The 12,471-nt window shown below is 38.7% G+C and overlaps 1 protein-coding gene across 1 annotated transcript in view; it reads right to left on the reverse strand.

Annotated features, from left to right (window-relative positions):
• LOC117407049 (amyloid-beta precursor protein-like) overlaps positions 1-7,287 on the reverse strand; it is a 69,803-nt gene extending 62,516 nt beyond the window's left edge. The window contains exon 1 of the mRNA XM_059029657.1: positions 6,997-7,287. Coding sequence (XP_058885640.1) covers positions 6,997-7,056 — 60 coding nt within the window. The 5' untranslated portion in view covers positions 7,057-7,287. The remainder of the gene's footprint in view (positions 1-6,996) is intronic.
• Positions 7,288-12,471: the final 5,184 nt, after the last annotated feature.

The raw sequence follows: 12,471 nt of genomic DNA on the forward strand, positions 1-12,471 counted from the left end.
ATATTTCCCAACATAAAACCAATGTCACCTTACAATAATTGATTTTGAGTTTCAGTGTTTTAAAATAAAATATGAAACAGAATGAAATTTCAATGTGCCATTTGTACTTCAGTAATATGAGAGAATTGGTCAGGGGTCTGAATACTTTTGCAAGGCACTGTATGTATGTATGTATGTATGTATGTATGTATGTACGTACGTACGTACGTATGCATGTTCATTTCATATTGAGGTTCAATGGTGCAGTTTTTCATACATACATACAAACGTACGTACGTACGTACGTACGTACGTATGTATGTATGAAAAATTGCACCATTGAACCTCAATATGAAATGAACATGGTGGGGAGCTGAGCTAAGCTTTCCAACGATACCACCACTTCCAGTCTAGCTGCTACAATGACGTAACAATAGACTCAAAACAAAAACCTAAGCTGTGAACTCTTGTCACGAGACGCTTCACTTCAGGTGATCGTAGTTCTAGCTTGGAGTACTGTATCGCATACACACACTGAATACATCTTTGGAAAGCCCAGAGTCTGTACTTTTAAACATGAACCAGGTAGGTGGATTTTACGGTGCCCGAGTAATAAGTGCATAACCTTTGGTGCGCTGGCGCCCAAAAATAAATGGGGCTGAGTTAAGAGTTAAAGCGAAAGTCACCACTTGCAAAACACCTAGATAGACTTAATATCGTCTTTTTTTTTCCAAAACTGTTTTCTTACTGCAGACAGTGTACAGAGTTTCTATAATGCTTAAAGATAGCAGCCGAGAATCACAGACAAGAGAATAATGTTTCGCGGCACTTAAAATATCTAGCACTACTTTTATTTATTTATTTTAAATCAGAACTACTCAGAATGCAGCTCATAGTGCTTTCGACACCGACACCCACTTCCTTAGAGATTGTTGTAGCGTTTCAGGCATTTTAAATTAGGTGAAAAATACAGTAGCTTGGTGTCTTAAAATATCTGTGCAGGATTTTCCTGCACTGAAAGTTGCAGATATGCGGGAGCAACTTTGAAAATGTGCGATTCCTGCAATCCCGCGCTGAAATTCAAGACCTGAGGATAGTTGTTTTTTGTTTGGGTGCTTAACAAAAAACTCTCATTTCTGACGCACAACTCCAGATCTTCTTGAACACTTCTATCTGCCCACAGAGAAACTAGAGCCTGCACTTCTCAGCGTCCCAAGGCTGTACTTTTCTCTCATCACACTCGCTGCCCGTGTGTTATGTTATGTTTTCTTTCTGGAGTGTACTGACTGACGCAACGTAATGACGAAAATCCTTAACACTGCACCTGACTCTGCTCGCAGCCTGATTCAGAGGTCTCATGAGGCCAGAGTTTCACTGTTTTGGTTCTCGCTTGGCTCAACAAATAGCCAGTAGAGAACCACCCATACCCGTACCATATCGAGCCCTCACGGGTCGGATGTGCCAGTGGAGAAGGGGCATTAGAGTCAGAAACCATTGCAATTGCTGGACCACGTGAGTAAAAAATCTGGCAAAAGGGGGTTAAGTGCAGGCGTTATTCTCTCTTTCTTCAAACCCAATTTACACAAGACTGGCCCAGACGGACTCTTGGCAAATGAGCGTCTGAACAGAGAAGAACGTCCTTGCCTCTTGATGAAATCTTTTATAACCAACTGTAAACAATGTGAACTTAAACTTCAAAATGTGTGAATAAACAAACGTGTGCCAACAGTAATCTTATAAAAACAGGGTTCTCTTCTGAAAAAGTGCTATGAAGTATCAAATGTAATTCACAAACAAAATTAAAGAAAGTCAGACTGCACTGTACCTGCAACTAGTTTTAGCTGTAATGTATTTCACAGACAGGTGACATTAAGGAAACTCATTCTACTGTACCCTGATAGAGTTTTATCAAACAATTTAACTCGTTTATTTTCAGTGTTTATGGATGAAATACTTAATAAACCTTGCATGAATATTAACTACATTCAGTATCGTCAACCAGCACTCAAATACTGCACTGCAGACACCCTTGTATCGAGTACCCAACACATGTTTCGCATCCATTTTAGAGCAGATGGAAACTAGGTGTTTTTATTCCACTTCTCACAGTAGGATTAGACATGGAAATAATGAGTTGGATACAGTATTTTTATTTATTTTTTAAATTTACTTGGAAATTGCCATCCCTTGGATTTGGTTTATAGAACAGATCTGCACAGGGTCAGATACAGATACCGGTACTTGTAGAAAGCCCATAGTTAGAAGAACAAAAAAAAAAAAAAAAAAAAAAAAAAAATTCAGTTGGGACTGCCCTTAAAAGTGACATTGGTCTGCACAACTTTAAAGACTGCTGTTAAAGGCTTGACCAATTCAGATCCCTGTGTGTCAGGTACAGTATACTGTAAGCCACTTTTTGTTGAGTTTTTTTTTTTTCCTTTGTCACAGTTGTTTTTACAAGGTTTAAAACATTTTAAAAAAAATGCTGAATCTGACAGTATTGACCAACAAACCAAGCAAGGCTGCTAATATCAGTAGAAAACTAGGGAGCACACAAATAATCTACAGGCGGCCCTTTATACAGCCAGTCAGTGGAATCAGGCTACCACAAAGCACTGACAAAACACCCACTAACTGCCTTGCTAAAGGACACTCAAACTGGCTTACTGAACACCAATACATCTCTACGTGGACAGATAGCCCCTGAAAATAAATCTATAAATTTCCAACTTTAAAAAAAAAAAAAATGGATTATTCTTTTTGAGCTGACCAAGCAACAACTGCTCTGATCCCATCTTGTCTGACACGCTGTTTCTTTGGTATTGTTTCAGTGGTCGCTTAGCAACTTGGATCCCAGGAACATACATACCCACCCCCACCCTTTCACAGTTCATGTGCCTCATTCCTCATGCAACACTGCTTGGGCAACAGCATTTTAAACAGAAAGGCTATTTCTGGAAATTAAAACCACCCCAGGCATTCCTTCTGGTTGAGCAAGGTCAAATGTAATATAGTGATTGTTTGGGCATCTGGATGGACCTGTAATTTACACATACTGCTTTTACAGCTCAGTTAATGGATTTAATGTCCCAATTTTGCTCATTCAAGAGAACCACTTAAATGTCAAGCATCAGATCAACTGTACAAATACTGTTCTGGTGTGAAGAAGTGCAATGCACCACAGCAAGAATCATCTTTCCTTATCTACTTTAGGTTCTTTCTTTTGTAAGCACCCTTGGTATAATTACTGTAAATATCTTCAAATCAATCAAATAACAGAAAAAAGCAAAAATAAATAATAATAATAATAATAATAATAATAAAACTACCAACAGCTCATGTCCCATTCAAACTGGAGCCCCCTGCTATTAAGACCAGTCCCATTGGTGCGTGCACACACACACACAGGTCCTCAAGTCTGTCCTGTTTTACAGCTACTTGATAGAATTGATACAGGAAGGGATATCACAACATCGACCATCATTATTTCAGTTTGCATGACAAATACGGGCCCTAAAGTGTTATTTTCAACCCCTGAGAAGGCTGCATTGTTGTTGTGTTGGATAAAATAGAGGAATGTTTAGAAGCAATCATGTGGGGTTTCATTATTAGGGAAGACTATATAGCAGGGCTGCTGTTTTATTGACTTAAACACACGTTTTGTATACAGCAAAGTTGTAGAGTAAAACCTAGAATATTAACTTTAGCGGAGTACAAAAATACTTTGACAAAGCATGTTCTTCAACAGACACCAAAAAATACTTTGTTGAAACATTTTATTCTGAGTATCTTAAAATCCATTGCCTTTCCTCTTAGTAGCTAACATTATTACTGGTCCCTCTTATTGCACAGAGTTCAGGATATGCAAATATTTAAAACACAAGGCTATAAACTGCTGCAACCTAGTACCTTTGCTATAGATTACATTGTCTGATTGCAGCTGCGCTAGAATGAGAGGTCACTGATAATATGGCTAGCACCAATGAGAGGTAAAACCACGGATTTTAGTACCATGATTCTTTAAAGTTATGAATGGTCCAAAGTGCTGTGTAACCCTGAGTTCGTACACTGGTAATGGGCAAGCCTGAGGAGATTCATTTATTCCCTATGATCCTCGTCGTTGTGAGCAGAACTCACGGTTAAGTGGGGGGTGATATCACAGCTCTCACCAGAAAGACATAGATCACACTGCAGGGATTTAAATAAGACTCCCATTGCATAGCAGTTTGGTTCATTCCTGGTTTTACTATGAGTTTAATAGAACACACCTGAACTTGTTACCTACAGTATACACAGTGGCTAATCAAGCTCACAGTAAAACTTGGAATGGGTCAAACTGCAATATAATAGGAGTCTTATTTCTATCCCTTGGATTATTAAAGCAGACCAACGCAACCTATTCCTTTGATCTGAAGTTTTTTCATAGGTTGCTTAGTTTTGTAAAGTTAACTAGCCTTTCTACCCTCAGTGAAATGTGTCTTACGCTCACTGACTTTTTTTTTTTTTTTTTTTTTTTTTTACACATTCCTTTAACAATGCATAACCAGTAAGGCACACATGAGGGAGCTGGGTCCCTACACCAGAGAGACAGATGATAACCTTTGAATTTAAGGCCCAGTTGTAACCTGGTTTCTTCTGTTCCAGTATGCCATGGTAAGGAGGGACATGTCTATTTCCTTCAGCAGGTACAGGTTTCACAGTATTCAATGTAAAACAGTTACAAGGTTTAAAATTGAAACATTCCATTATAGCAGGCACGGATACAGTTCCATCTGAACAACGGCTGAAGCCAAGCATGCTCTTTAGTCTACAGCTGGGTAAAGATTGCTTTGGGGAACCTCAGGGATATAATTGAAGGTTAACACAATCATGAAAACTGCTGTACCTGGCGGAGTCAAATGTCTTGAGCAGTGAGGACAGTATAAAAGGTTAGATCTCATTACAATTTGATTAAGGGCAAGAAAAGACTATGACTTCCAAACATTCCATTGACTGTATGACCTTGGTAGATCTGTGTGGGAGGGGAGGAGCCTCAGTCGCTCCCCAACTTAAAAACTGGGAAGGGGCAACACAGGACAAAACTGGGAAGACAACGCTGCTGGGTTATACCCCTGGTTCATAATTTTGTATACGGTAATTGTTTTTTTATTTGCTTTTAATACACCAAGAGGTTTTATATATACACACACACACACACACATTTATATATATATATATATATATATATATATATATATATATATATATATATATATATATATATATATCAAGACAATTGGATAATGAACATAAAAGAAACATAGGCAAACAAAATGTTTCACAGGCAGTAGCCCTGCCTGGGTTTTTCTGTGTAAGACAGCCCAGTCTCTCTCATTCCCAGGTAGTGTCAGTGGTGTTCAAAGCGTTTTAACGCCTGTATTCCTGCAATCAATTCACACCCTTTCACCCCTCCCCTCCTCTGCTTCTCAGTCAAGCAATTTAACATATCCCTACCCTAATCCCTGTGGACACTGGCTGAATTGTTATTATTAAATGCATTTAAATGTATTATAATGTGGGGTTTTACTCAAATCTCATGAAAGATTATTCTGATAACAATGAAGATTATTATTATTGATTACTATTTTGAAGTACTGGTACATTTTATATGTCCGTAATCTTTTCTCCCCCATCTCTGTCTGGCCCCACCTAAATACTGTGTGGCAAAATACAGATTATAGGCACACTCTCCTTGTCCTAACTTTACCACTTCAACCCATCTTGTTTTTTTTAATTATTATTTTTATTTCACCCCCGTCAGATTCACCCTAACCATTGCCCGCAGCTCATTCATCATTTCATCTCAGCTGCCTACTCATTGTGCTACCAGTTTTGTATTTCACTTCCCCTTGTCTATACAGACTTACTGCAGTGCAAAGACGCCATCTTCTTTGTCTCCCTCTCCTTTCATCTCCTCCAGGATACACAATAACATCTCCCCGCAGAAAAACACACCTGTGCAAATACTCAAACTCTATATAAAAAGGATTTCCTCTAAGTCTAACTAACCAGACAGATGCTATCTCTCTTTTCCAGCCTTTCCACGATGGGGAAAATGCAAAACAGTCAGTTTTGTCAAAAACACACACGTCTTTTTAAAAATATATGTAGCTTCTATTGTTTAGCAAACTGTGTAAAAGGACAGAACCCCGAATATAATCTTTTGCTGGGTTTCAGATTGTACCCGATTCCAGTTGATTGACAGCAACTGTAACCGAACGTTTATTAGAAAACACGCAAATTCACAGCGCAGAGTATTTATTCAGATTTTCATCTGCCCTGTGCAATTAATACATGAGAGGCGACCAAATCTGTGCATTTTTCTGGAATGTCACAGAAACACCTATATACAAATCGCATCTACAATTTCAATGCCAGTGGATCAATCCAACCACAGCAATTATTACACCATCACAGAATAATTACAACATGATGGAATAATGATATATGTTGTTTATTTTGGATCTGCAGATTCCCCTTCGACGTAACACCATCAATATGTACATACACATCGTTTTTCGATAATAAAAACAATACAAAAATAAGTTAACTGCGTTTCAAAAACACATCTGCAGATTCATATATATAATTTCCTCAACGCGCAGAAACATTCAAATTATAGCTTTTAGGTCATCGCTTAAAAAATAAACCTCGTCTCACAAAAGGTCTTAATACTAATAGACTGAGGCATTCCGTTCTTTTTTAATAAAACATGTACTCCTGTATCTATTATATATATATATATATATATATATATATATATATATATATATATATATATATATATATATATATATATATATATTACTACATTACACCCAAAGATTAAATAAGAAATGTATAGAAAGCTCGCAATATCTGGAATCTTCATCTCACTTGCAAACTAATCGTTATCAGGAGAGTTGTCTTGTCTTGGCTTGACTTGACTGACTAAGAAAGGAATTGCATTCCTTAAAAAACAGTTTCATTTTTCTTTCTTACCTCCAAAGCCAGAGCCAAAGTAGCCACTAGTAAAAGCAGCAACGCCGAATGTTGTAGCATGATGTTTCCCGGCGGCGGTATGTCCAAAAGTTCGAGGTTTGACTGGGGAGATATTTGCTGGATTCTCGTATACGTGTATGTATCTCTGCTCTCTGGAAGTATCGCTAGGGTTTGTGATGGAGAACGAGCTGGGCTGGAACAGCCGCTTCTGGCTCCACGGTCACCTGATCAGACAGGGAGAGAATAAAGAGTTGAACGAAGAGGGGTGCAACACCGACACTAACAAGCGCCGCTTGGTGTACAATGCAGGCATTACAAATACGTTTTAGTATCCCTGAAATAAGTTATGAGAACATTTTTTTCAATTACTTGTTCACCAAGAATAATTAACCATTATAGTTATAGCACTCCCCTATAAGTTTATTAGATTTTTTAAATAATATTTTATCTTTATAAATATCTATGCAAATTGAAAACAGAATGTAAACTACATTGTATACACAACGTGTACAATATACATCATGTGGAATCGTTTAGAAAATAAAATAAAACCATTAGTGTACATACCAATTATAAATCGTAAAATGCAAAATAGGTAAAAAGACAATAGTAATACTGTAGCATATAACTTAATTGCATTACATTGAGTTTAAGAATTGTCTTCAAAGTCCCTTTTTATCCTTTTCATTTTTACTTTGACTCAGGTAAAGCCCATGTTTCCTGCCACAACACAATTAGTTCACTTCCTATGTTACTGGTAAAAAATAAATAAACAATGGAAACATTTTCCTATGTGCAACACTGAACTCCAGTCCAAGGCTCAGGTGGGGTTCTATCACCTGTAACAAGAAAGGAACTTATGTTCTTCACCCAAGTCAAAATAAAAATCACATGATCAACTGAAAGCAATGTTAATGTGCTAGTGAGATGGAAGGATGAAAGCATTGAGTATTACACACGTAAAGGGACAGTAACATCCAAAGGAAGCACACACACACAATGAATAAATGCATAAATAAACCATTCTAACGCAACCAATACATTTTGAGAACATGACTGACATGAAATTATCTTGTTGGAGATTTAATTCAAGATGCATTTCATTCTGCTGCCAGGTAATGCATATTCTTAAATGCCACTCAGACAGTAATCATTGTTCAGTTTTAAATTAATTTGACTGGCTTTTTAATGGTAGCCAGATGCCAACATAATTAGATTCCTAAACCATTTCAAGCATCTTTCTATTTTTTAGTCTGCTTTCACAAATTCTATTCTATTCATCCAGTCTGTTAAAGTGGTCTAGATTAAAAAAGTATTCAGTCAAGATTACTTCCCCCTCGTTTTCTTATGCCTGTCGTCTGTGTTGTAAACTTGAGTGGAATACATGACGTCTGTGTCTCACACGCGTAGGTCTGCGTGTTTGAATGAACCTTGAAACAAATGTATAAATGCGTTCCAGCCAATGCATCGTTGTGGCCTTTTACGATGCTCGACTAGTATATCTACAAGGGACATTTGCTGGGTCTGTATCCATTCCTAACCTCAGTATTACTGATTTGCGTCTGCTTTTGACTGGCCTTTCACAGTAGTGTCAGGGGAAAGAAGCGGTTCTTGCCTGAACATTAAATTAAAAAAAAAAAAAAAGTCGTACCTTCAAGGTATTCCAGACAGTCTCAACTAAACCGTCAATATGAGTCAATTTACAGCGCAATTTACAGCGCTTGTTTCGTTTATATGCTGCAAAACGTTTAATGTTTTCCTGAAGGGCCTGCGATGCCATCAACCATAAAAGATCTGCATTTTCTCTGCGGCAGCCCACGTGAGCTGAGGCGGGACAGAAACAGTTGAAGGTCTCGGGAGTTTAACCAATGGCAAAGTCAAAGATCTGCCCTGGTTTTGCAGCTGTCCAATCATTAGTGAGCAGAGGCGGAACATAAATGTGCTAACAGCTAGGGTAAGCGGTGTAAGAATTATTATTATTATTATTGATTTCTTAGCAGACGACATTATCCAGGGCGACTTACAATCGTAAGCAAATACATTTCAAGTGTTACAATACAAGTAATACAATAAGAGCAAGAAATACAATAACTTTTGTTCAAGCAAAGTACAAGTGTGACAAACCAAAATTCAATAATACATCAGATAATAGTGATAGTTACATCAGGATATGATTAAATAGTGATAGTTACATCAGGATGTAATCAAATACAAAGTACTACAGGTTAAACACTTGGCAGATTACAGTATTCTGAAGTACAGGATTAAATGCAGTAAAATAGGGGGCAGATAAGCAAAATAAAGCACATTTACATGAAGGGTGATAGTGTCCCAGGATGCAAACAGAGGAGTTCTACAGGTGCTGTTTGAAGAGGTGAGTCTTAAGGAGGCGCCGGAATGTGGTCAGGGACTGGGCAGTCCTGACATCTGTAGGAAGGTCATTCCACCACTGCGGAGCAAGGGTGGAGAAGGAGCGGGCTCTGGAGACAGGGGAGCGTAGCGGAGGTAGAGCTAGTCTTCTAGTGCAGGCGGAGCGGAGAGGTCGAGTGGGGGTGTAGGGAGAGATGAGGGTCTGGAGGTAGCTGGGTGCAGTCTGGTCAAGGCATCTGTAGGCTAGTACAAGAGTCTTGAACTGGATGCGAGCGGTGATCGGGAGCCAGTGGAGCGAGCGGAGTAGTGGATTAGCGTGGGCAAAGCGAGGCAGAGAGAACACCAGGCGGGCAGCAGAGTTCTGGATGAGCTGGAGCGGACGGGTGGCGGACGCAGGGAGGCCAGCCAGGAGGGAGTTGCAGTAGTCTAGGCGGGAGAGTACCAGGGCTTAGACCAGGAGCTGGGTAGCATAGTTGGTGAGGAAGGGTCGGATTCTTCGGATGTTGCTCAGGAAGAATCGGCAAGTGCGTGCCAGAGTGGAGATGTGCTGGGAATAAGAGAGGCAGGGGTCCAGGGGTCCAGAATAGCTCAATTTCGCTCGATATTAGAGACCGTTATTGACAATTATAATGTACTGATAACTTCAAAATAATATTTCAAATTGCTATTTCAATTTTTTTTATTAAATGTCATCAGACAACGGAGACGTGATCGACACTTTGTGAAGAAAGAACGCAGAATGGATTTTGTGTACAAGCAGTCTTGTGAGTTTGGCTACTTTATAATTTACATTTTCTTATTCATAAACTCCAAATCGTTATATTGTCCAAATTACACAAATCACATAAAAAGCTACCCAATGCATTAATCTATTCAGTTTACTCACAAAGTAACCTTGCTTCTTTTTTGTATTCATAATGCTTACGTAAGCTGTGGCTAGTTTTTTGTATCAAGCACTATACATCAATACAATGTTGCAAAACAAAACCAAAAACAAAACGGTCTGTTCTACTGGAGCCATGACGTTCTGAGCATGCAAACTTGTGCAGCTTAGTGCGGCAAGGAACAGGCATGCTACAAGACACCCCTGTTTCCACGGGAACAATGTGACAGGAGCTCTACTTTGGGATCTTTTCCGGCCATTCTCAAGTTTTTGGGCCAGTCAATACAGTTACTTGTTTTACCTTGGAATTTATAATTGAGCATCAAAAACATTACTTAAAAAGGAGTTTTTCAAATCGTCTCTATTTGTGTTGTCACACTACCCATTATATAAGGAGGTCATTTGCATGTCAATAATTTATTTTGCTGGTAAAATGTTTGAAAATACTTTTTGTTTAATTCTGGGAGTAGGGCTGCTGTTTTTGAGAGGTTGAATGTGACCGATAGAGATGCATGCTGGTGACTGAGTGGGTTGCTCTTGAGTGGGCAGAACAAAATGCTTATTGATTGTTGAGCTGGGCTCCTCTCTCTCTCTCTCTCTCAACCTGGTGTCTTTTAGAGATGTTGGTCCCTGTGCTCCTCTAATAATGAATCAATTAAGCAGTTCCTTTATTTAACTAGGACAGCCCATTGACAACAGATTTACATCTGCAGTGTGGACCTGCCCAAGAAGGCCCCTGCATGTGTATTGATGAGTGAAAAAAAATGCACATGCAAGACTGGTTTAAGTGCAACATATTACTGTGCCCCTGTGACAGGATAACGTTGCGGGCCCAGACGGTATTGGCAGGAACAGAGACAAGGAAAGTGCTGTTTAAGCACTGGTGCACACTTTAATAAACAAACAAAAATAACCTTCATGGTAGGGTCCTGCTCTGCCACAGCCCAGGAGGATCATAATAATATTTATATACTATTATCCTGATCCCCCCATCCCCTGCCCCATCTGGGGTTTTAAAATAACATCTTCCCCCGGGCTCCAGGGATTTTCATCTGACCTTCCTGGCACATTAGCATATTGTTTATGTTCTTTCATATTCAACCACAGTTAGAGTATTTCAGACAACACTGCAATTTTAGTACGCCTTTTCCATTCATAGTGGTTCTTATTATGCTTTACCATACTTGTCTGTTCTTTACCAAGCTTGCCGATACTTTACCATACAGTGCAATGTTTTTAACATGGCATGTACCATTATCAACCTTTACAAGGTTAAACTATGTATTGAAATAAGGGCTGTATTTTCAAAGCGTTTACTCCAGTCTTTAATTAACTCCTATTTTTTATAGGACATTTAAATTTTTTTAATGTATAAGAAACAACTTAAGGGCTTTAGAGTTAAAACTAGGAGCTCTCTTTCCCCTTTCCAAAAAAATAGTTAATTAAAGACTGTGTTGGAAACACTTTGAAAATATTGCCTGATGTCCAGTACAGAGATGAGGGCAGGATGGAGACAGAGTGACCCCTGCAGGTGAGCCAAGGTAAAAGCTCTATTTGTACCAATGTTGTTCCATTATGTTAAGGATTACAATTTCTAAAGTTTCTCTGATCAGGAATTAGAGAGTAATTAGTGTAGTAACCCTATGATGTTAAATATCTAGGGGTAGATAATAATACTTTAGCAGCATTGTGTCACGTATCATATTTAGCTTGGGGTAGTTTCCAAGGCACAAGCAAACAGACTGATTGTTTAGAAAGCTGTCAGATTCAGTGATAGCCAATAGCAACTGTAAGAACAATCTTCCCAGAGGCTGAGTCATACAGTTCTGTTTATATACAGGTCATTCCACATGACCTCCATCAGGCATGGAACCACCCAGCCTCTGAGTCTCATTAAACCTGCTGCAGAAATGTCAATAATAATTAAAAGAGCCAAAGTAAACTCTCAGAAATATATAGCAGGTTACATTTAAGTATGAGGGGTGTGTGGGCCAATTCTCACACAGGGGTGACATGCCAATGGTTTTAATTGTATTTACTAATACTGTATGTATAGTACATCACAAAAGTTAGAAAGAAAACAAGGAGTAGGAAAATAAAACTCCACAGGACTGTGTTTTGGGTATGACTGAATGAGCAGGATAGATAATTCCTATATCTATGGCCTCTTTCTGCAGTTTTCTGAAAATTAGCATCAGTATTAGTGGTGAGTGACAAACAGT

Source organism: Acipenser ruthenus, chromosome 8, assembly GCF_902713425.1.
Source record: "Acipenser ruthenus chromosome 8, fAciRut3.2 maternal haplotype, whole genome shotgun sequence".
Taxonomy (NCBI): Eukaryota; Metazoa; Chordata; class Actinopteri; order Acipenseriformes; family Acipenseridae; genus Acipenser; species Acipenser ruthenus.